Here is a 26,981-nt window from a genome sequence, read left to right as displayed (position 1 = left end):
GGAATTTCATTGTAGTAATGTGGAAGGGAGGGGAAAAAACCAAGTATTTATTAATTGCTTAATCTACACCAGACCCTATGCTAAGCCCTTTGTAGAAACAGTTTCTTATTTGATCCTCCTAACTCCTACTATTATTATCCCCAAGAAATTGAGGCAGACAACATTAGGTGATTGCCCAGTATAATACATGTAGTAAGTGTCTGAAGTAGAATTTGATTCCAGGCTTAGCATTCTATCTCCTGGGCCACCTAGCTGTTTGATATAACATGGATGTTATGGTGTGGAGTCTGTATATACTTTCTTTCCACATGTATCAACATTCTGCAGAGGACTTGTGCTCATATTTCACCTCTGATGTTTACTTACTACCTTTGAAAACTTGGGAAATCATTACACATCATCAAATTTCTATTTCCTCATTTATTGGACTACACTGGACTCTAAAATTGCATCCAGCTTTAAATATGTGATCCTGCGCATGTGGACATGTACTTGGTGACACATTGGGTGTCCATAATTGTGAATAACTGCTCCTCATGAGTCAGTTTTAGAGTCAAAAGAAAATGGAATGATGATGCTTCTTGCATCAGGGTCAGTTATTACTGTGACTATTTCCTTTCCTTCAGTTTCATAATCCTAGAAGAAGCTACAGATTCTATTACTCATCTAAAGAAATTTTGAAGGAACTGTTGACATTTATGATCAAAAAGGAAGATTTAAAGACATATCTATTTTGAAATATTTGAATTGGTATTGTCTACAAAAGATGTTAGATAATCTTGGTAATTTTGGAAGACAAAACCAATGGTTGAAAATAATAGGTAGATTTCAGCTCAGTATTAGACTTTTCTAACAATTAGAGGGTTTTTGTTTCTTTAAGAAATGGTTTGCCTTATGACTTACTGAGTCCCTTGTTACTGAGAGTGTGGAGGTAGAAGTTGACTCACCACTTCTCTGAAATAGTGGGGAATTTGTGTCCAGTGAAAAGTTACACAAGTTTACCAACATAGTAACTTCTAATTTTAATATTTTCTGATTTTATATTTATGAGTCTCCTTTTTCTCTTTTTCCCCTTGAATCCCATCCCATCCCATCCCATCCCATCCCTTCCCTCCCTTCCTCTCTCCTTCCCTCCCTCCCTTCCTTCCTTCCTTCCTTCCTTCCTTCCTTCCTTCCTTCCTTTTTCTTTCTTTTTTTGGTAAAATAGTGTTTAAAAAAAACTCATGCTATCTCCTTTAGAATAGTGTGAAGAAAGTGTATTATAAATATTATATAATGCATAAATGTGAGTTACTAACATTAGAGGTCTTCTAAATGAGCAAGAGAGTTATAGAAATGTAATACCAAAATAAATTGGAAGTCATTCAATTACACTGAATTCTACCTTATTTTGGTTGGTGTTCAGTGTTGGTAAAGATTCATGACACATCTAAAAGGAATTTCTAAAAACGTGATTTAATTCTCATTTATTGTAAATGTGCAGTTGATTAGAGTGTTTTATACTGTGGAATTGTAGGAATCTTCCTGTGGCTTAGGAAAGAAATTCAATAGAGGGACATGCATACAAGGATATGAAAAATCTCTACTTACTGTCTTCATATAGAAAAATTCTGAATTTGAGAAAAATTTTCTCAAATAACCAAATATAAAAAAATTATTTCCTTTAGTCATACTATGACTTTGGTATTTAAATGAATGGGAAATCTAAGCACATCCCATATATGATTTACTTAGTAAACATGAGAGAATATATAGTTTAAAAGATTCAGGAAAAAAAGAACCCCACACACTAAACAGTACTGCTTTTGTCCTTGAACTGTCAACAGTTTTACAGTTTTTGAGAAGTTTATGGGAGTCTATTTACTGTTTGCAGATAGTCACCTTATCAGAGCTGTCATTACCACAAATAATTCAGGTTTTTCTCCTATAAACATATCCTTTTCTCTACTGATACTACCATTGTCTTTGTCAAAACAGTTTTAAAGACCATGAATTTTATAGTAAGTGTTGATTCAAAATTCTAACTAATTTAGTAATGCTGGTATATAAAACAGGTGTCCTATTCAGAGGCTGATAGAGATTTTCTTTCCTTGTATGAAACTACAAACAAATTCATCTAAAGGGTTTATTGGAGTAGAGGTTAGAAAAATAAGAGAATGAATAGGAGTTTCATTATTGCTTATTAGGAAGGAAAATAAATGGTTAAACCTAAGTCCCAATCATAAAAGTCTTAGCTGTCATAGTATAATTCTCTCCCTGATAATATTCATTTTGACATTGAATATATAGGCAACATCCAACCCATAGAAATATTTACATATTTTTAAGGAAAGTATAGTTTTGATATTGGTATTATTAATGTTCTATATTTTTTGACTGTCTTTATCTAGTAATCTATCATATCATTATTGGAAAAGAAGTAAGGACTTGAAAGGAGTGCATATTTATTTTCTGATACTTACAATGAAATAAATGATTGATTCTTCCAGCAACATTAACACTTTATGAGCTTTTGTTGATTGCTATTAAATGAGAATGGAAGAGATATCTGATTTGTTATAAATAGAGGAAATTGTGCAAATAACAGTGCAGACCAATTATTCTGGAGAAAAAAAAATCAACTGTCCTTTCAATGAAAGATCTTTATAACAGAAATAGACTGATTAAAAATGAATATGAGTTAAATAGCTTCTGGTTCACAAATTCAATAAGTAAATAGGGTTTAGATCTATGATTTACCCTTCCCTTCCTTCCTTTCCTTCCTCCCTCTCTCCCTCCCTCCCTCAGGTCATCTCAGTATCTACTCTGGCATTATAGTCTCTTGTCTCCATGAGCTATTTAATTATTGAAAACAATAGTGAGAAGCTGTGACACATATAAATGATTTTTGGTGTGTGTAATCATTTATGAATTATTAGCTTATACCATATGCAATAATGGAATTGATCTGGGAATTCTTAAACTGTCCTTCAATCGACTCAGTGAAATTATGGGGCATGGACCTCTGTGAGGAAGAGGAAGTTCTCATGAAGGTGTATTTTCACATTGGCTCACCATTGACTGATAAGCGCGTGCTTTGAAATGTATAACAAATTTCCATTGGTCTCTATGTGTTCCCAGTTGTGGGAGCTGTGTCAAGAGAACCTTTCCTCTTTGGTGGTCTATAGGAAAGGCAGAAATGATTACATCATGGAGACACATAAAAGACCAGTCAGGGATGACACACATACCACTGACCCTTCAGTGCTGAACCGGAATGAAAACATCTAGTTCCTTAGGAAATTTCCTTTTCTGACAAAGAATACCTATCTATAATTTTGTAAAGGGGGTTGAGAGGACTCAATTCATCAATAGTCTTTTGAGCAACCTCCTGTAAACATATATAAGCTTTCTATATTTATTAGATTTCCAGGTTCTGGCAGCAGAGGGAAAAATGTTGACTTCAGATTTAAGTTTGTCTAATTTTTTTCTTAAAAAGTGTCATGGTATAAAAAAATTACTTATGGAATCAGAAATGGATTTGAATACTGACTCTACTACTAAGTTGCTTGCTTAGCTATATAAATTGAGCCTCCTTTTCATCATCTATAAAACAGGAGAAAAGGCTTTGTTAACTCTAAAACACTGGATAAACATAAACAATGATAGCTATCACTTGTAAAAATGAAAATAGGAGACTTTATTGTAGTATACAAAGAACTGGATTTCAAGTCATAAGACCTGAATGCTCACTATGCTTCTTAGTATTTAAGCAAATTTTAGAGCAAATTTATTTAAGAGCAAATAGACTCAGTTTTCTCATGTGTTCCAATTATTGTGTTGGACCAAGTAATCATTAGAATCTTTTCCAAATCTAAATGATGTAATATTATTTTTCTTATATTTCTTTAGTGCTATCCTTGCTATAAAACATGTAGTAGATCAGGTTCTTTTGTTTAAAAAGTCTAATACACAGAAGAGAAGTTGCTTCTTCACTGAGTAATCTTAAAATGTTTGTAAGCTCTTGTATGTTTTGGTTTAATAGACTAGGGATAAACTGAGAGCTGGTCTGTTAGAGTTATGTGAGAAAGGTGTATATTGTGTATACACAAAAATAAAGAAACATACAAAAGAGACAATTCATGGTAGTGAAGATGATTAGAACATAGATTTAAAATTGAAAGGGATGGAGCAATTAGGTGGCACAGTGAATAGAGGACTGGTGCTAGAGTAAAGAGGACTTGAATTCAAATGTGACCTCAAACACTGACACCTACTAGCTCTGAGCCTCACAAAAAAACCCAAAAAAACAAAAAAAAACCCAAATTAAAAGGGATTCATAGATCATCTACTATAACTCATATGACTCCTACATGTTCCAAATGAGGAACCTGATATGCAGAATGGCTTGCTTGCTCACACTTTTAGATAAAGAGAAATAAAATGAATAATGGAGGCAGTAGTTACAATTCTAATTATTGAGAACTAAAACTTGCCTTGGGAGATTCATATTTTAAATTAATGTTTTATTTTTTAATCCAGTTTCCCTTCTCATTTGGCAGAGGAAGCTCTTTTCTTTAGTCCTATTTTAGAACCATCCTTAGTTCAGTAAGCTACAAGGGAAGTAAAATTATCCAGATATTACAGTGATATTTAGGGAGAAAAAACAACAAAATATTTGATCACAGGTTCAAATGATGCAATTATACGTGGAGCTTTTTGGATTCATATTTGTATTTAATATGGAAAAATCTAGGTACTTTTCTCTTTCATCTGTCCATTGCCAAATAACTAGCTATATTAGACAAGAATGTAGACCCATGAGATAAAATTTTTAAAAATCCTCAGGAATTTTTCAATATTGATGGTGCAATACATAGAGTGCCAGGTCTAGTGTCAGGAAGACTCATTTTTCTGAGCTCAAATTTTGTCTCAGATACTTACTAGCTATGTGACTCTGAACAATTCATTTAAACCCAATTTGCCTCAGTTTCCTCATCTGTTAAATGAGCTGGAAAAGGAAATAGCAAACCACTCTAGCATGCTTGCCAAGAAAATCTGAAGTGGAGTCACAATTAGACAAGATTGAAACAATTGAACAACAAAATTTTTACAAAAAGATTAAAAAGAAAATGAAGGCATATCCTTTAAAGCAGTCAGTCCTCCGGAGAATCTCTAAATCATTTTCTTAAATTGGGGGTTCTCATGTCCTTAAGGAGTTCATAGGTAGATTTTAGAAGGTCTTTGAACTTGAATGGGAATTGAATTACATTTTGTTTTCACTAGCCACTCACTAAAATTGAATCTTTTCCTTCAATTAAAAAAACCCAACATTATTCTGAAAAAGTTGTTTTAAATAGACTGCCAAACCAATCTGTCACACAAAATAAGGTTAAAACCTCTACTCTAGGTTCTTTCTAGTGATATTGCCATTGCTCAAAACATTTTGGGTAACTTATTTTTTAGCTTTTTCTTCAGGGCTAGTTTAGCAGCCACCCAAGAAAACCTCCATCATCTTTTTGTTGTCATGCTTTGAAACAACACCACCAGCAAAAACCAATGTTATCACTTGGTTTGCTTATTTATCCTTTTCATTCATCTTGTCTCAAAAAGATTTTGGAAGAGAAGTTTCTATCTATCCAAAAGATAAATATGTGTTATCACTGAGGATAAGTCAAAGAATATGCAGTAAAAGCATATATATACCAGATGTGGATCTCTGCTCCATCCCATCTAAATCCTTCCTACAAAGTGAACCTTTTCAAATTGATACTCTAAGACTCTTTGTATTATTTAAATGAGATAACTGCAACTTACTTTTTATGTTTTTGTTTTTCTGCCTCTGCAGGAAGTAACCAAAGCAGTGCAGCCTCTTTTACTGGGAAGAATCATAGCCTCCTATGATCCTGACAACAAAGCAGAAAGATCCATTGCAATTTATCTAGGCGTAGGTCTATGCCTTCTCTTTATAGTGAGGACACTGCTTCTACACCCTGCCATCTTTGGCCTTCATCACATGGGGATGCAGATGAGAATAGCCCTGTTTAGTCTGATTTACAAAAAGGTAATTCATTCAGACGTCTTCTTAAAATATGTGATGGCAGAGTAGCAAGGTCACCTTGGTATATGTTGTGAATGAATTCTGATAGTAGGAAGCTTTTTTTAGATGCCATGAATTCATAATCAGATAGAAATCATAAATGTTTGGGTTTTAAAGTAAGCTTTAGAAAAGTATTTAAAATCTACCTATTCCTCCTCTTTCTCCCTTCCCCTTCTTCTTTCTTATATTCTTTCTTTTTTTTTTAAACAGATTATTATCCAGGAGAATTTTTTTGTTTCTATTCTCAGCAGGTAGCCAAGTGGTATATAGTAGATGCTTGATCAGTGCTTATATTGAATTTCTACCAGAAATGCAAGTGTCAAGTTACTGATGTCTTGAAACATCAATTTCAAAATAAGTCATATTTAAAATTAATTAATATTATAGTCCATTGTAGGCTTCCAAGCTACAAGTCACCTTAGAGAATATCCACTCCCATCTCCTTATTTTACTGATGCCTAAAGAGAGAAGTGGTTTGTCACAGAGGTAGCAACATAGGACTTGAACCCAAATCTTTTGACTACAGATGCGCCATTCATACTACTAAACTATATATTTTTTTCTTCTTCTTAAACTTAAACTTTGCCAAGTGAATAAAGGCTGGCTTATTTTTTTCAGCATTTTTTATTTCCTATTAAAGTGACTATCACCATCTGCATAAAAATTAGCACATAATTTGACCTTTAAAATTAATTGATGGAAGTAAGATTAAAGAAAAGATGGAATATGATGTTTTAAATTCTTAAAAAGAAAAAAAAGAATTATTATAAGCTATAATAAGAATACCCACAGCCTTAGCATGTTGTAATAAAAAAAAGTACAGTCTCATATGGGGCTTGCTTTTACATTCCGAGGAAACCTGCAAATCTCATTATTTGTACTAGAATATGCATTACATGCTAGCAGTAAGTACGTGCTCATTCAATCTACCCTACCTCTGTTTGTAATGGCAAGCATTCAAAAAAGGGCCTGAATTTGCCAAAAGCACTGTAAGTGGATTTAGCTCAAGACATGTTATTGTCCAAACAGGATTTAGAGCTATTATAATGACATATGCTAGGGCTAGTTTTAACAATACAATATATGGCTTCCTAATTCTCCCAAGTAGGAATAGAAAAGTATTGCAGTAGAGATGTTTGGTGATTTCTTCACCATTCATTTTTTAAAAATGGTGACTTTATTGAGCTAATAAAGACAAATAATATGTAATTCATCATCAGAGAAGAGCATAATAACAATTTCATAATAGAAAAGCTAGATATTCTCTCTTCTAAAATTATAACATTTGTTCTTTATTATTAAACAAAATTTTATAGTGGGAAGAGAAAGAGAACACATTCTCTAAATCTAATCATTGCAGATGTAGTTGTCCTAAGTTAATAAGCATTAGAAAATATCAATATTGTAATCCTCAGTTTAAAAACTGAACAAAACACTGTCTTCTGACAAGAATTTGTAATATTTTTTCTGGAGTTTAGAGTCTATATAATATGGGCATCAGATAGGAAAATATTATAAAGAAGATACTGATTGTGAACATATCTATAAGTGGTATTTACATTTTATCATTCTTTTCCCATGGGTCCTTGCCAAATTATTTTATCTCTTCAGCCTCACCCTCACAGCATCCATAGTTATCATCACTAAAATAATATAATGAGCCTACGTGGAACTAGTTTAGGTACTACACTTGACCCTGAGTTAGATTTACCCTTATCTCATCCTTTCCCATGGCCAGCAAGTTTTTACCCATATGGCAAGCAGCCACTCACCACTCCCATCTCTAGCCTTGTCTTCTCAATTCCTTTCCAATTTTTAGGATTTCTGAATTCTAAGTTTCACAACCTGGTAACATTTTAAATGGTAACAAATTAAATTATAATTTAACACTAATCATAGATACTAATAAAATAACAAAACAAAAACAAGGGCTAGTGTAATTTAATTAGGTCCTCATGAAAATATTTTTCTAAGTGGATGAATACATCAAATCAACACACACACACACACATACATACACACTATGTTTTCTGTATGTAAAGCTTGGTGCTGAAATATTTCATGCAAGGAAGTATAAAATATGGTCCTTGCCTTCAGTCTTGTTAAGAATATTGCTCTCTTACTACATGGGTTATTTGTAAGCATCAGATGAGATAATAATATATAATATGTATTGTGTATAATTATATTATTATAAATATATGTGTATATATTATGAATATATATGTATATGTGTGTCTATATATACACACATATCTATATTAATTCATTCATGCCACGTTCTTTGGAAATCCTTATATATCTAGGAGGAAGGATTCATTGTATAGTTTTTATTTTTTAATTTATTATTTAAAATTTTTAAGACTTTATTTTCAAAATATATGCATAATTTTCAACATTTACTCTTTTTTATTTTTTTTATTCATTTTTCCAAATTATCCCCTCCCTCCACTCCCTCCCCCCAATGGCAAGTAATCCCATACATTTTACATGTGTTACAATATAACCTAGATACAATATATGTGTGTAAATACCATTTTCTTGTTGCACATTAATTATTAGCTTCCGAAGGTATAAGTAACCTGGGTAGATAGACAGTAGTGCTAAAAATTTATATTCGCTTCCCAGTGTTCCTTCTCTGGGTGTAGTTATTTCTGTCCATCATTGATCAATTGGAAGTGATCAACATTTACTCTTGAAACACCTTGCTCTAATTTTTTTCTATCTCCCTTCCCCATTCTCTCCCCTAATTGGCAAGCAGTCCAATATATGTTAAACTTGTGCACCTCTTATATATATATCCACAATTATGATGCTGCACAAGAAAAAAATCAGATCAAAAAGGAAAAAATGAGAAAGAAAACAAAAATGCAAGCAAACAATCCTTAAAAAGTGAAAATACTATGTTGTGACCCATTCTCAGTCCCCATAGAGCTCTCTCTGGTGCAGCTGGCTCTCCCCATCACAAGACCATTGGAACTGGCTTAAATCACCTTGCTGTTGAAAAGAATCTACTATGTAACTTTTAGAAGATAAAAACCTAACAATACATAACCTTATAAATCTAAAAGAGATATTAAGTAATTAAAATAATATTCTGTGTTTTTAAAAAGCAAAGACAGCATGTTTAATATAATACTTGTTTTATAATGTTACTAGATAGCTAGTAATGCTATGATACTTTGATGGCACTTTAAGACCAATTTTTTCTTTTTTTCTCTTCAGACTTTAAAACTGTCAAGCCGTGTTCTGGATAAAATAAGCACTGGACAACTTATCAGTCTTCTTTCTAACAATCTGAACAAGTTTGACGAAGTATGTAGCAGCTCATTTAATCTTTTGTTATTGTTGTATCACAGAATTAATGTAAACATATTATACAATTTCACAAAACTCATAGCTTGGAGCCCTGAGTCAGATAACAACAATGTATGGTTAAACCCTGATTATTATGAAATTTTGATCTCTGCCCCATTCAGCCCTATTTCCTCCGGTTGAATTAATTAGTGATTCAGAATAGGTTTAGCCTGAATTCTATGATATTACACAACTCAGGAGAAACTTCAGCACAGTTACATGACTTCCTAATAAGCAAAATTTACCGAGTTATCAGGTCTATATTTTTGGAGAAGATTAGACCAGAAGGGAGAAGAGAGAAGGGAAAAGAGGTGGCTCTCTGCTCCCTTTTACTGCTTCTGGAAAGAGATAACTGGAACTCACTCCTCAAGTAAAGACTTCTAAGCAGCCTTACTGAATGATAGGGTCTGTAACATCCCCCAAGCCATGTGAGGGGAGTGGTTTAGAGCCATGGACCATCTCTTCAGCTAATACCGAAGCTCAGCTTTGGGATTTGGGAAGAAGTTTCTTTCTGGTTTGTGTAATGATAAATCATTGTTGCCTTTAAAAAAATAAAATAAGTTTCAGTGCAAAATAAAATTAATGCCCTTCCTAATTTCCCTCTTTGCTGCCTATCATATGCACTAAGTATTTTTGATTCAGGCTGCTCTATTAAGAAATGTGCATCAGTCCTTATAACAATTTTAAGTTTCTACTATGGCCATAAACATACAAATGATTTCCAGGATGAAGAGATCTATCATGGGCTCAAGCTGCTGGTTTTTTAAAAAATCAATTTATCATTATTCTATTTAAAATAAAATTTTAATATACTGGGTATTCAAAGTATTAAATCCTAAGCTTAACTGAGTGCAGCATTTTCTTATAGAAGTACTCTAAGGTATCAGACATGAAATTAATTGAAGTGTAGGTGTGGAATGTGCGTGTATATTGTTATGTTCTCAATGTAATTAACACTTAGACTGCAAACTACTCAGATCCTCAAAGTTTTAGATAATATTATATTACTGTGTTCTTTTTCTAACATGCTGTTGTGGGACATAACTTCCAAGTCTTTTCTTGGCTTTTCTTTTCTAAACTGTGAATTTTTCAGGGACTGGCCCTGGCACATTTTGTTTGGATTGTACCTTTACAAGTGGTGCTCCTGATGGGACTTCTTTGGGATTTGCTACAAGCCTCAGCATTTTGTGGACTTGCTTTCCTAATAGTACTTGCTCTGTTCCAAGCCTGGTTAGGACAAATGATGATGAAGTACAGGTGATAAAGCTTTTTTTTTTTGCCCCCAAATTTTCTTCTTTATAGTGTTTGCAAAAAGTACACTGCCATTGTTAGGTCTGTTTTATGTTGCTATCTGCCCTACAGTCTCACTAAGTAGAAATTATTTTAAGGGTATCAATATCACTTTTAATGATAATGTAGCATTTCATATTTGTAAATATATTGAATATCTTTAGGAAAATTAGTAAAAATTAATATATTTTATAGATTAGAAAATACATATGAGAGATATCAATTACATTCATATAATGCAGAAAATCTGACTCTTCAAATTGCATTCCCAGTCTCTCTGGGACTTTTCCTAGTCTCTCTAGTTTTTTTCCCTTGTTCCTTCAAATGAGGATTATTATAATATTAAAATGATATTATCATTGACAAAGTATGTGGGATTACTACTAGAAATAACTATTATATTATCATTGCTATATTACATAGGATTACTATTATCAATAACTACATTCAGCCTTGTTTTGCATTTGTGACTCAATAACAATGCATCATTGATATGATATTTTTGCATATGTAGCCAAACTGCCTCAGCAACTAATAAAGATTATACGGAGGCATAAAAAGGTGAAAATCTGTTTTGAAGTATATGGGGAAGATGTATAAATGTCTATACCAATTATTTCACAAATAGCTGAAGTGCAATATAGAATTATTATCATTGATAATGATAATCGTGTCAGTTGAATAAATTAGAAATCACTAAGAATCTTTTTTCCCCTCAAAAGATTTGCTAATGAAGTCTATCCTTTTAATTTTTAAAATCTTTTCTTCCTTTAACTGGTATGAACAATGCTGATTAAATTATATGATTTTTTTTTACCAGAGAACCATAGCACACCAGTGTTAACAGAGTTCTTTTGAATCATTTTTTCTAATAGATATTAGACTATACCATTAAGTATATGCTGAATTGGAACTGATTTAATTTTATTACTCATTTTCAGAGAAAGGAGAGCAGGAAAGATAAATGAAAGACTTGTGATAACTTCAGAAATGATTGACAATATACACTCAGTTAAGGCATACTGTTGGGAGGAAGCAATGGAAAAGATGATTGAAAATCTAAGACAGTAAGTAATTTTCTTGTTATGACTAAGATTTGTGGCAATTTAGAAATTTAGAAGCTTCTATTTCTTGTGTTATACTGACTGCAGTGCTGCAATATTTAAATTGTTTCTTTCTAGTTGTTTATAATATTTCTCTTTGACCCATAGCTATAATATTCCTGTAAGTTTTCATTTTGGGATCTCTTTCAGGTGGTAATTGGTGGAGGTTTTTTTTTTTTTCAATTTGTTTTACTCTCTAATTCTAGAACTTCAGGATAATGATGATTTCTTCAAAAATTGTATCTATACTTTTAAAAAGTAATAGCTTTCAGGTAGTCCAACAATTCTTATATTTTCATTTCTCTATCTGTTTTCCAGGTCAGTTCCTATTTTTCATTCTTTTGATTTTATTTTTTCTTGATATCTTATGAAATCTTTGACTTTCTTCTTGCCCAATGCTAATTTTATGAAGTTATTTTCTTTGTTAAGTTTTTGGGTCTTTTTCACTTGGTTGACTTTTATAATTTTCTTGCTTTTTTACATTACTATTATTTCTTTTCCCAATTTTCCTCAGTTCCCTTATTTGATTTTAAAAATCCATTTTAAGCTCTTTTAAGAACTCCTTTTGGGCTTATGATAATTTTATACTCTTCTTTGAACTGTACAAGAAGATGTCTGAGTTTTAATGCTGATCTTCTGTATTACTATAGTAACTATCTATGGTTGGGTTCTTTCTCTGTTACATACTCATTTTTAGCCCTGTTTCTTCTTTATTAGCTTTATGTTAGAGTTGGGTTCTATTTCCATGCATGACAGATAATGTCTCAGGTTTCTAGGTTTTTTTTTTCTGAGTTCTAGCTGAGGAGTCTTTGACTTTTTGATTTTTCTCAAAGTTCTGTAATCTAATACCAGATGTGGTTATTGCTTTTCTGGTTCATACCTTGGTTTGTAAGTGACACTTCTCTTTCCTCTTGAGCTGTAACCTGGATCCCCAGCACCATCAGTGCAAATTCTCTTGCTCCCTGAAAACATCAGCTTTCCCCTCTGCACTAGAATTGAAATGAGGGACTCATACTTCTGTGAGTGACCACAACTGGCAAGACCCTGCCCCTTTATAACCACTTTCACCTTGCTCATAGCTTTAGCCTGAGACCTTCTCAGGTCAGCACACTTGTGTCCAACAACAGCAGAAGGCCCTACAATCTTCCCCTGATTAGCTACCCAATAATTCCCCCCAACTATTTGTGGGGTGGAACTTCCCCAAATTAAGGCATCTGCAGATACAGATGCCTCTTCGTTTATTGTTTGTTGAATCAGTGGTATCTGTCACCAAGTATCTTTGCTTCAATCAGGCCAAACTACCACCTCAGGAGGTCAGCTATTTCCTAGTGTCCTCCCAATTTGTCTTAGGCTGAATGACTGATTTACTCTGACTTTTAATTATTTCTGCTTCTCTAAAATTCACTTTAAGGCATTATTTTAAGTTATTTATGTGGAAATGTAGGAAACCCAGGTAGTTTCTTTATTTATTCCACCATCTTTCCACAATCTTTCCATTTCTCTGGATCTTACTAATTAATATACTTAGCTACTCCTTTAAGCAGGTGAAAGACATCCTAGAAGATGTCTTGCCAAGCAATATTAATTATTTCCTAATAATTGTGTTATTGTTTTTCAATGGTTTCAGTTATGTTCAACTCTTTGTGATTCTATTTGGGAGTTTCTTGGCAAGATACTGAAGTATTTGTTCATTTCCTTCTTTAGCTTATTTTACAGATGAAGAAATTGAGGCAATCAGAGTTAAATGATTTGTTCAGGGTTATATAGCTCCTTAAATATCCAAGACCAGATTTGGACTCAGGGAAATGATTCTACCTGAGTCCAAGCCTGGCACTTTATGTGCTGTACCATTAAGCTGCCCCCAGTAATAATATAGCTTCTAAATTATATCTCTAAATGCTTACTTCAATAAAACAGAGAAAAAGCAGATCAATGGAATGAATTTGCAATTTTTACAAATAGAAAAGGAACACATTAAAAATCCCAAATTAAACTCCAAATAGGCAATCCTGAAAAAGGTGAAACTGATAAATTTAAATGTAAGAAATCCATTAAATGAAGAAATCTATGAAGTGACTTTTTAAAAAAGATAACAAAATAGACAAACCATTAGTTAATATGGTTAAATATAGTAGAAAACCAAACTCTTTTGAGTCAAAAGATGAAAAGGGTGAAAATGAAAACAATCTTATTTTAGGAAAAGAAATTGAACAGGCCTTAAATGAGCTTTCTTTTCTCTGAGGCAATTGGGGTTAAATGACTTGCCCAGGGTCACATAGCTAGGAAGTGTTGTGTCTGAGGTATGATTTGAACTCGGATCTTCCTGACTTCAGAGCTGGTGCTCTATCTTCTATACTACCTAGCTGCCCCGCTTAACTGAGCTTCTTAAGAAAAGGCTCCAGAACCAGATGGATTTACAAGGGAAATCTAACAAACATTTGAAAACCAACTAATTCCAAGATTAAATAATTTAGAAAAATAGATATGGAATCCTACCAAACTCTTTTGTGAAACAAATATTATATTGCTATCTAAGCCAGGAAGAGCAGAAATAAAGAAAGAGAAGTATAGACCAATTTTCTAATGAATATTGATGCAGAAATTCTAAATAAGGTACTAGCTAGGAGACTATAACAATATGTCACAAAGATAATATCTTATGACAAAGAAGGTTACCAGGGGTTATATAGGGATGTTTTAACATAGGAAAACTATTAATATAATTGATTATATTGATAACAAAATAACCAAAAAATTACATAATTGTATCAATAGATATAGAAAAAAACTTCTGACAAAATATTACCCCTTTCTATTCAAAATATTTGAAATTATAACTATAAATGAATTTTAATATAAATGAAAAATTAAAGTAATAAGTAGCATCTACCTAAAACCATCAACAAGCATTATTTATAATGAAGATAAGCTAAAATGCTCCCTGATAAAATCAGGATTGAAAAAAGGATCTTTTATCTTTTTAAATAGTTTTAAATATCTATTAAATAGTTTTCAATATCATATGAAAATCCCAGCAATAGCAATAAGGGAAAAAAGAGAAAATAAACAGAATCAGAATTGGCAATGAGATAGTAGAACTTTATCTTTTTGCAGACAGTATGATGGTATACTTAAAAAAAATCATAGAGATTAGACCAAAAAGTTAGTTGAAACAATTAATAATTTTAGCAGAAGAGCTGGATATAAAATTAACCCCTATGAATCACCATTTCTATATGTCACCAACAAAATTCTGCAAGAAGAGATAGTAAAGGATACTCCATTTAAAATAGTTGTAGATAACATAAAATACCTGGAAGTATAACTGCTAAGGTAAACTTGGAATGACATGAACATAATCATAAAATACTTTTTTATACAAATTCAATCAGAGTTTAATAATTAGATAAATATTAATATGTTAATTGATGGGTTGAACAAATATAATAAAAATGACAATTCTATCTATTCCTAGTGCCATCACAATTAAATTACCAAAACATGTTTTTATTGAGCTAGGAAAAAAAAATAATAAATTTGTTTGGAAAAACAAAAGTTCAGCAGTATCAAAGGAATTAATGAAAAAAAATGTAAAGGGAGGAGGTGTAGTAGTGCCAAATTTTCAACTATATTATAAGATGGTAATTATCAAAACTATATATTACTGACTAAGAAATTGAATGGTGGATAAGTAGAATAAAGTAAACATATAGTACACAGTAATCTTTTCTTTGATAAATGTGAAAATTTAAGTTTTCAGGATAAGAATTCACTGGCTAATAAAAATTAATTGGTAAAACTGGAAAACAGTCTGATAGAAGCTAGGTATAGACAATATCTTATATCATTGACCAAAATAAGGTCAAAATATAAAGGGAGTTATCATAAGTAAATGAGGAGAACTTGGAACATATTACCTATCAGATTCATTGATAGGAGCAGATTTTATGAATAAACAAGAAATACAGGACATTGTAAGATGTAAAATGAAAGATTTTGATTACAATAAGTTATAAAGGTTTTATACAAATAAAACTGATGTGGCCAAGGTTAAAAGGAAAAGAGAAAATTGACTTAAAAAACCCTGCAACCCTTTTTGTAGACAGTTTCTTGGTTAAAGTCATATCTCAAATATATAAACACAAATTAAAAAAAAAACTTTGATATATGCTTCTAGACCTGTCTTATTCAATTCCCTCCTCCTCTTATTTCTTTAAAAATTTTGGAGTTTTATACTTTCCTAGATATAGATGTATTGTTCTTTCTTTAATCCATTCCTGGTATGAGTAGAATTTCAGAACTATCAGCTCTTCTCCCCATCTAATTCCTCGGTCAGTTTTTGCTTTTGCACCTTATTTGTATAACGTTATTACTATTTTTACCTTTTCCCCACACTTTTCCCATGCTTTTGAGAATCACATCATACTCAGCTCTATCCCAATCTTTCTTTTGAACTACCCAATTACTAATAATAATCTTGGACATGTGATATAGTGTATATATATATATATATATATATATATATATATATATATATATATATATATATATATATATATATATATATATATATATATATATATATATATATATATATATATATGAATAGTTTGTCTGAATAGAGTTCCTTGAAAATTAATTTTTGATGTTGACTCTTATGTACCAAGTTTTCTATTAAGATCAGGTTTGTTTGCAAGAAAATTTTTCCCCATTTAGTTTTATACTTAATTTTGCTGTATATAATATTTTGGATATAATACTAGTTCTTTTTATCTTTGAACTATATAGTATTGCAAGAACTAGGGTCTTTTTTGTAGCCCCTGATGGTCTTATGTGATTCTAATTACGGCTCTAGCATATTCAATTTTTTTTTTGTTGCTTGTTAAATTTCCCTTTATATCTGAGGTTTTTGAAATTTAGCAATAATGTTCCCATCATTTTTTCCTTGTAGGATCTCCTTTAGGTAGGTTCCAGTGGATTTTTTAATAAATTGTTTCCATTTTTCCTTCTTGTTCTGACACTTCAGGACAATTTTCTTTAATTATTTCTTGTATGATTGTATTCAGATTCTTTTGTGGTCATAGTTTTCAGGTAGTCCAATTGTTTTTTCTCTTTTCTCTTCTTGATCTATTCTCCACACCTGTAGCTTTTCTTATGAGATGTCTCACATTCCTCTATAATGAAAACCACCAATAAGTGTCATTTGTTTTTTCCCCTCCCAGTCTTCTTATATTTTAGTACCCTCACACATTTCATGATTCAGTGACACTGGCTTCCTTGATATTCCTCACAAAAAAACATTCCATCTTGCAGTTCCAAGCATTTTTTACTGGGTTTTCCCCAATGTAACTCTCTTCCTCTTCATCTGTAATTGCTGGCTTCTCTGGCTTCCTTCAAGTCTCAGCTGAAGCCCAAGTTTTTGCAAAAAGAGCCTTTTTCAGTCCCGAATCTCAGTGTCTTTCCTCTGAAATTATCTACGTGTGTGTGTGTGTGTGTGTGTGTATGTGAGAGAGAGAGAGAGAGAGAGATGAGAGAGAGAGAGTGGAGAGTGAGAGACAAAAGACAGAGAGATAGATATAATGAATATAATCTTGTTCATACATAGTTTTCATATTGTCTCTGTTTGACTATGAAGCCCTTGAAAACAGAGAGTTTTGTATCTTTGTGTCCTCAGAATTTAGAATGCTGCATTGTGTATTATAGGTACTTGGGAAATACATTTTTACTTGAATGGAATTGATTCTTTGTTTTGATTTGGAATTATCCTTCCACTGCTAGATGGAACTTCTAGGATGGGAGATTCCTTGTATGAAACAGATTGAAACCTTTTTAAATAATAATAACTTTTTATTTTTCAAAATACATGCAAAGATAAGTTTTCAATATTCACTCTTGAAAAATCTTGTGTTCCAAATTTTTCTCACCTTTCCCCCTCACCAGACAGCAAGCAATCCAATATAGATTAAACATGTGCACTTTGTCTAAACATATTTCCACATTTATCATGCTATATAAGAAAAACCAGATTCAAAAGGAAAAAAAGGAGGAAAAAACTAAGCAAACAAACAATAACAACAAAAATGTGAAAATACTGTTATGAACCATATTCCGTTCCCATAGCAGACTGGAAACTTTTCTGAAATTTTGAATCACAGAGAATTGCCTAGGGCATTGAGATTGAGTGATTTGTTCAGGGTCATAAGGCTATGAACCTGCTTCTAAGGCCAGAAGTCTTTCACTATGCTGCAGTGTATTTCTACATATAATACTTCATAGAAACCCATTAGTACTTAGTACTTGGGCTCCTCTCTGGCTTTACCCCAAATATCTTTCTTACTTTGATCATTCAAGACTATATCCAGGAAAGACATACTGTACAGACTGTGGTACAGTTGCTGAACTAACCTTTGGCAAACAATTACAATGCATTTTCCAAAACATAGCAGGTCAATTTCCCTTAAAGTCCTTGTTCCTTAAACATTAGAAATATGGATATTTGAAAAACTATGAAATTGAATGATAGGAGACACTTTGGCTCAAAAAACTTGGTGAAAAAAAGGTAAGTGGTATAGGATTATATATTGCATCATAGTTTCAAAAAGAAAAGTAGACCACAAGAAAAATACTTTCGTGGGTAGGTTATATATGGGTTACCTGGAATTCTAGGGGCTGATTCATATAGACAGGAATGAGACCTAAGCTCCAGGTGTGTGATTGGAACAACAAGAAAGAAAAGGTGAGATGGTAAGTCCCCTGCCATGTAAACAGAAGGAGTAAAAGAGTGCTATTTCCCAAACATAGTTATTGGTCATTTATTTTTGTTATGCCATTTAAGAAAAATAAAATCCAGAAAACCACAGAATTTTTCTCACCACCATCCAGAAAAGGTTGCCAGACTATGGCAGTTTATATAGGCCATAGGAATTGTTTTTGGAAATAACAATTATTAGCCAATCACAATCTTCAACACTGTTGCACATTTTAGTGCTGGAATTTCAAGCTAGATAACTGGTTACCAGCTATCCTTTTTCTCAGCCCGCAATGATAAATTTCAATTATGTTGTCCCTATTGGTTATTTCTCTCTTTAGTACCAAAGATGAAGCTAAGTCTAGGTAGTATTCAAATCTCATCTCTGAGTCTTACTAGCCATGTGAAAGTGGAGAAATCATTTTTCAGTCTTCAATTTCATCTATAAAATGATAGGTTTATACTGATTTGTAGAGTTAGAAGATCTCTTCTAGTTTTACAGCAATAATTTTGGAAAACCCATCTTTTTACTATAAATTGATGTTTGCCTAGTTCTAATAGTAAATGCTTGTAATTCATTTGTTTCAGTTGTACCTGACTTTCAATGATCCCATTCGGGGTTTTCATGGCAAAGTAAATAAATACTTAGCTGTGGTTTATAGAGTCTAGTTCCTTAATCTGGTGTGAAATTTTTGAAATTGCTGACGAAAAGGTTGGAAATTGCTGACGAAGGGCATGTTTTGAACTGACGTAAATATGGAAAATAGTTGGCATCTACCAAAGAAATCAAATAAAATATTCAGAGGGAGATTGCTCTGTTGAAGGTTAATATAGAGTAATCAAACAGCCTGTGCCAGTATTGAACCAGGGCAAAAGTATGCTCCAAAGCTCAACGCACAGCTATTGTTTTATTGTACTTCTGTCATAAAATCACTTTCTAGTTTTTAAAAGATACTGATAAGGTATTTTATGACTTGCATAACATAAGTGTATTTCTAATGAAAAATACTACTCATTGGAGTAGTACTCATCTTTAAAAACGTTTTCTCCCTATTTCTGCTCCCAGTTATTTTTCTACATTATCTGTTTTCTCTTCCTAGTATTACTATGTGCTTCTTTTTTCTTCCGTTGTCCTTTTTTAAAAACCTTTTTTTTTCTTTTCACATTATTATTTTAAATATAATTATTTAACTTTCAGGATAATTTTAAGTTTTGTAATGTTAGCATTTTAAACTTGGCTTATCAAAATAAGTAAATGACTCATGGATTGAGTCATTGTGTAGCTTAAGCAAATTCAATTACTTTTATCTTATGTTTTTGATCTCCTTTTTTCTTTGGAATGCAATTTTTTGATAAAAATTTTTCTTTTTTAGTACTTAGTACTCCATATCTGAAAGTAGATTCACACTCTAAAAACATTCCCTAAAAACAATCTGTGGTTCTATTGTCTGCTTGATCACTTAGTCCCACTATTCTTTCTTTACATTAGGGCAGGATAGGGTGGGTTCTTGTGGTCACCAAGCAACGTAACACTTAAAGAAATGGAGTCTGAAGTTGGACTTGCTATTAACATACACTTTAAATGGTCCCTTTCTTTGTCTCTTGTTATACCTTAACTCGGATTTCTATGATATTTGTACAAGTACCTGCTGGAACATCTCCACAGTTTAAACATCTAAATTGCATTTTGAATCAATGTTGAAATTATCTTATTGACATATAGTTTAGGTAACATTATTGTTTTACTGACATATAGCTTAGGAGTGATCTTAAATAATAAAAAGCCACATAGTTTTGTCAAAAATTAAGAAAATTTAAAATGTCCTTTTTTTTGTATATAGAAAACCTGGAGGTATAAGTAATTATAGATATCTCTCTTAGCTTGGCATCAGAGAGTTTCTTTTGTAAACTTCATGGGAAAAGTTACATACTTGACATTTTTGTTAATTCAGTATTTAATTTCATTAAAATAAAGAAATTATGCATAGTTAAAATTGTTTCAAAAAGTCGGACCAATAAATCATCCTGTCTAGAATTACATCTCTGCCAGTCAATGGAAGTGATATACAATGAGAATACATAATAATTATTCTTGTAATTATCATTTAAAATATTAGAAATATATGTTAAACATCTCAAATTAATTTTTAAAAGTTTACTATGTCATTATGATTTTTTATTTAAACTCTACGTTTATTTAAATTTTCATCTGTAACAACTCTTTAACATCTATAAAATCTGTAACATCAGTAAAAAATTATCAAAGTAAAAATTTACTACCTATTATATATAGTAGCACTGTGCTTATTTTCATTTATAATTCAAATAAATATTTTTGGGTAGTATCTGGAATATATTTCAAATGAAATATATAATACAAAAGAATACTAAAAATGAATAGTTTCTAAAAATTGAGTTTTTCTTAATATAGAGACTCTTTTGTAAGAAGAATGGTTACACACTTAGCAACTTTAGGCCAGATATATTTTTACATTTTGCGTATCATTTCCATATTCGAAGCTTCTTTGAAGTGAATGAGAATTTTGATGAGATACATCTGATGATAGGAATCTGGGACATAATTAGCTGTGTCATTGCTTCTAAAAAAGAATATGTTAAAAAAAAAACACCTAAAGATAGAAATATTAGCATCTAATCAGGATATTGTCTATGTGAAACTGTTAATCCTATTGCACTGCACTTTAGGTGTGTGATGAAATTTTGTTGAATTGAATTTTAGATTAAGAACAGCCTTCTTTGTCTAGATTATGCCTCCTCTCTGATTTCCAGAAATATTTGAGATTTGGTTACTTCTTTTTACCAATTAACTATATGATAATTCAATTGAATGAGATTTTCAGTAAGCACCTAGAGTGTACTATACACTATGACAATTTGAAAAAAAGATAACATTCAGAAATTAAATTCCAAGATACATCAAATCTGCCATTCTGAAATTCTACCCAAAATTCATTTTTTTTTTTTTTTACAGAACTGAACTGAAATTGACCCGAAAAACCGCATATGTGAGATACTTCAATAGCTCAGCCTTCTTCTTCTCAGGTTTCTTTGTTGTATTTCTAGCTGTGCTTCCTTATGCCTTGATCAAAGGAATTATACTGCGAAAAATATTTACAACCATCTCATTCTGCATTGTTCTTCGTATGGCAGTCACTCGGCAGTTTCCCTGGGCTGTACAAACTTGGTATGATTCTCTTGGAGCAATAAACAAAATACAGGTACTGTATAATAACTACATATAATATGCAGTATTTTCTGGGCATTTCTAAACTTGCCTACTAGAAGCAACTTACTAAATGGGTATCTTTGGCCATAAGCCTTCTTGAAATATAGACTATTACAACACAACAGTTGTCCTCAGTCTGATGATTTTTTTTCTATAAAAGGACTATTGGATTGAAAGAAAGTCATAATTGATGCAGAGTAGTTTAGGACTTGCTGTTTCTTTGGGCCAGAGACGTTTTTTGCCAATGTTACTATTTACCCTGAATTATTGATTTTTACATAGATTGGTGGCAGAATAACTAGAAAGATACAAAATTTACCACCTAATGCCTCTGATAGGAAAAATGTTTCTAAATCATATAGCTGGAAATGATTAAGTTTGAGCTAAAAAACATTGAGCCTTATCTGTCAAGTCAAATTCCTCACAAAGCCCAGCATAATAACATTGAAATCTTTTGAGAGAAGTTTTAAGATACACATGTAATAAGTTTTAAAATGCAGAACTGACTTTTTAAGTTTCATTGGATCACAGACTTAATAAATGTTTATTAAGCACCTACTATTTGCCAGAGGGTTATGGGGTGTTCAGGGGGGATTAGCACTTTGGTATGATGGTTTGCTGAGCTCTGCCAGGGCCATTTGTCTACCTTGATTGTGTATACTTCATCTAACTTTAACCTATGGCTCCAAAAAGCTATATTACGTTCAGTGGCCACACATCAATAAAACTATCTTGGCAGATGGGTTAAATCAGATTGAGAATAACTGAAGTGTCTCCAATCTGTTGGTGAGTTAGGGAGATGTCTAGCCCAAGCATGTGAAGACTTCCTCCAAAGGAATGGGCATATGAGAACAATTTATTTCAATGGCCATGAAGTAGGTTGATGCAGATGCTATGGAATTATAAGTTGATCAGACTTCAAAGCTGCCAAGGTTATCCACTGTATCCCAGGCCATCACTAGTTCTCCTGACTTTTGTTGGAATTTGATGACTGAAAAAGTCTGATGACTTTGTGCAACTCTACCTCACTGAAATCCAAGTCACTAGAAAGTCAAGACATCAACTGTGACATCATTAATCCTCTTCAAAAATGAAAGATGAATAACAATAATACCTACATACCAGAAAGTTGTGCTAAGTAAGAACAGTGATGAGTGGGTGGTAGAATTCATCTCATTCAATCTCTTCATCTTCCATACAAGGAATCTCAGTCAAGAGAGGTTAAGTGGTTCCAAGGCCACAGAATAGTAAATAGCAAAGCCAGAATTCAAATCTCCATTCTTTGATTCCAAATCCAGTGCTTTTAATTATTGAACCACGTTGCTTTTAATTATTTATAAATGCATAAAGAGATGGCACGTTCTGTGATTTTTAAGTAGGACATTTTTGATCTACTTTTGAATATTTAATTTACAGATTATTTTACTTTTGATATTAATCTTCAGAATATTCCTCCAAATTTCCTTATATTGATTATTGAAGCAGAACTTAAATTTCTAGATCATAATATAAAGTTAGGGATAATAGGAATAGACTCTGGACCTATTATTTCACTGCTACAAGGAACTCCCAAATAAGGATTTCTTTATCATAATGCATTACTAAACTACACCTTCTTTGCAATATACAGCCCTAAAGAAATACCTAAAGGGGCAGCTAATTGATGCTGGGGATAGAGCACTGGCCCTGGAGTCAGGAGGATCTGAATTCAAATTTTGTCTCAGACATTTACTAGCTATGTATGTGACCCTGGGTCACATTCCCATTGCCTCCAGAAAAAAGTTATCTAGAACACAGAAAGATGAAGAGATTGCCCAGTAATCACACAACCAGGATTTAAGCCTGAGTTTTCCTTTAAGCTCTGTTTCTGTCTAGTATACTGTATACCATCCCATGTGATTATATAAATGATATGTAAATAAAGAATTTCTCAGACCTTGAACTGGACATCTTGAATGGAGGGATCCTGATTCTCATAAATACTATCTCAGTGACCTTGCATGTGTCACTTAATTGAGTATTAGTTTCATCATCTCTTAAATTAGTAAGTTGGACTAGATGTTCTCTGAGGTCCATTCCAGTGGATGTATAGTTTTGGTTTTTTTTTAATACAAATCAGATCACAGGGAGTTTAAGAGGCCATTTATTCATTCGTCAGAAATTTTTTTTTTTAACATATTGGAAGTCATGTCATACTTTCCAAGAGAACTAATATATACGTGAGTCAGAAAAACAAATGAAAAGGTCTTTAGGATAGATGCACTCATTTTGAATCCCTTTCCCTCACTTATCTTGCTTAACAAGAGCAATAAAAATCTTTGGCCCGGGTAAATTTTAAATATTTTTCTTTAGGACTGCAGTTTGAATCTTTTTGGAAGCGTTATATCAGTTTTTCTAGTTTAGTAAGTTTATTAGCATAGTAATTAGTGTAGTAATAATGCAAAAGATGAAATTATAATACTAACTCATAATAGCAGCATTATTAAAGAAAAACCTATACTGTTAATGTTATAAGGAGAATTTATTTTGTTAAATCGGGGTTGTTTCCTTGATATTACAGCTATATTAACCCATATTTCTAGGCAGGATAGGACAAAAAAACTTCTTAAACTATGGGTCATGATCACATATGGGGTTGCATAAATGAATGTGGAGATCATGAAATTATGATTTCTCAGTAAATGTTTAATCTGTACACCTATATAACCAGGATTATATAAAAATTTCTCAAGCAAAAAGGGGGTCACAAATGGGAAAAGTTTAAGAAGCCCTGGTATAAAGTTAGTTAGTTAAGAAGCATTTATTAAATGTCTATCATATACCAGGTACTGTTTTAAACAATGGAAAATACATATAAGAAACATGAAAGTCAGAGCCTACCTTTAAGGATTTTACAATCTTACAAATAATCTTACAAAAATCTTACAATACATAAAAGAAAGGTGAAAATGGGATTAGGGTAGTAATTTAGAAGTTGAGGGTTCCTGTAGTACACAGTACAGGGATGGGTGATCTTAGAGAGTCTAGAATGTAGCCTGAGGAAGAATGAGGCATAGCTGGTCTGGGAGCCCTTCTTAAATGGATGTTCTGAAAGGAACTATCAATTCAACAGGAAAAGCCACGGGTACTGAGTATTTCCAATGTATGAATACCATGGCTAGAAGATGAAAAGATTTCTGCTAAATCCTGAGTTATGAATTCTGTTCTCTTTGGAAGATGAGGATAATACAAGCATCCTTAGTGCAGGAAAATTACATGTACTGTCAGACAGCAGGCTTCTGACTCAGGATGGTCTCTTGTGTTCGACCAACCCTGGCATTAGGTTCCCTGCCTCTTATTGTTCCATTCTCTGCCTCTTCATCTCTGAAAAACTGGTGAAGCAGGCAGAGCGGGGTTTTTTAACCTGGAGTCTATGATCATTAACATTTTTTCATAACCATTTTAATATAGTTGGTTTCTTTTGTTATCTCTGTATTTATTTTATGCATTGTAAAACATACTGAGAAAGATATGTAAGTTTACTAGACTGCCAATGGGATTCATGATACAAGAAAGATTAAAAAATTCTGGCTAGAGTTTGCTTCTTAAAAGTCAATTTTCCTGGGATTTGGACATACCAAGGAAGAGACAGTTCCTTGGTAACAAACAAAAATGTATTTTACTGAAATTTTGTACGTTTGTTTGGTTTTTGCCATGATGTAAAAATTCATCTTAGAATTGTACAATATGGAAACTCTTTTATTTAAGAAGTTTGAAACTCCAATTACAGTATCTGCATCCAGAACTCAGACAATGATGTATTGGAAATAAGTATACCAGTGTACTATTGCATTTTTGGTCACACAGTATCTATTTCTGCTCTCTTTTATGAACAGGATTTCTTACAAAAAGAAGAATACAAAGCATTGGAATATAATTTAACAACTACAGATGTTGTGATGGAAAACATAACAGCATTCTGGGATGAGGTCAGGATTTTAAAAAAACATCAAATAATCATATTTTATTTTATTTGTTCTAAATATTTTGTTCTATAGGAAAACAGTTATAATCACAAAGGAATTTTAGAGTTGACTTTAACCAATCCTCCTATTTTTTTGGATTAAAAAACCTTCAGTTTAAAAAGATCAAACACATGTTATATTTATTTTTAGTCAGAAGGCATTGCAAATATGAGATGTTCTTTCTTCTTCTTTTTTAATAGTATCTTATTTTTCCAAATAGATGTAAAGATAGTTTTAACATTCATTTTTGTAAGACTTTGTATTTCAAAATTTTCTCTCTTCCTTACCTCCCCCCTCCCCAAGACAATAAACTATCTGATATAGATTACATATTTTAATACTATTCTTTTAAACATTTCCATATCTATCATGTTGTGCAAAAATAATTCAAAGGGGAAAAAATCACAAGAAAAAAAAAACAAAGGTGAAAATACTATGCTTTGATCCACATTCAGTCTCTGTAGTTCTCTTTCTGGATGTGGATGTCATTTTTCAACCCAAATCTACTGGAATTGCCTTGAATCACCTTGTTGTTGAAAAGAGTCAAATCCATCACTGTTGGATGGTTATATAAGCTTGTTGTTATTGGATATAATGTTCTCCTGGTTCTGCCCACTTCACTCAACATCAGTTTATGTAAGTCTTTCCAATCTTCTCTGAAATCACCCTGCTCATCATTCATTATAAAACAATAATATTCCATTTTCATATACCATAACTTATTCAGACTTTCCCCAGCTGATAGGCATCCCCTCAATTTCCACTTCCTTGCCACTACAAAAAGAGCAAAACAAATATTTTTCTACATGTAGTCCTTTTCCTTTTTTTTTTTAAATGAAATACAGACCCAGTAGTAAAACTTCTGGATCAAAGGGTATATTTTTAATAGCCTTTTGGGCATAGTTCCAAATTGCTCTCCAGAGTGGTTGGATCATATCACATAAGATATTGTTTCCTGTTCAAGATTCCACAACCAAGTGGTAGAATCTAGAGTAAAATCCTTGTCCCTTACACTTTGCCTCACACTACAAAAAGATATGCAAACCAATAGCTAGTAATACTCTTATCCTTTGCTATTTAGTTTAGAAACTTCCCTAACAAGTATTTCTATTTCTTGTTCCCTCAGATATCATTTTGTATCTCTTGATGTCAG

The 26,981-nt window shown here is 32.2% G+C and overlaps 1 protein-coding gene across 1 annotated transcript in view; it reads left to right on the top strand.

Moving 5' to 3' along the window:
* The window catches only part of CFTR (CF transmembrane conductance regulator), a 191,478-nt gene that overhangs the window by 52,887 nt on the left and 111,610 nt on the right, over positions 1–26,981 (top strand). Inside the window, exons 4-9 of the mRNA XM_074268208.1 lie at positions 5,828–6,043; positions 9,305–9,394; positions 10,530–10,693; positions 11,668–11,793; positions 21,570–21,816; positions 25,700–25,792. Of these exons, the coding sequence (XP_074124309.1) occupies positions 5,828–6,043; positions 9,305–9,394; positions 10,530–10,693; positions 11,668–11,793; positions 21,570–21,816; positions 25,700–25,792 (936 nt within the window). The remainder of the gene's footprint in view (positions 1–5,827; positions 6,044–9,304; positions 9,395–10,529; positions 10,694–11,667; positions 11,794–21,569; positions 21,817–25,699; positions 25,793–26,981) is intronic.

Source organism: Sminthopsis crassicaudata, chromosome 5, assembly GCF_048593235.1.
Source record: "Sminthopsis crassicaudata isolate SCR6 chromosome 5, ASM4859323v1, whole genome shotgun sequence".
In the NCBI taxonomy this organism is placed as follows: Eukaryota; Metazoa; Chordata; class Mammalia; order Dasyuromorphia; family Dasyuridae; genus Sminthopsis; species Sminthopsis crassicaudata.
This window is presented reverse-complemented; position numbering and strand designations above follow the sequence as displayed.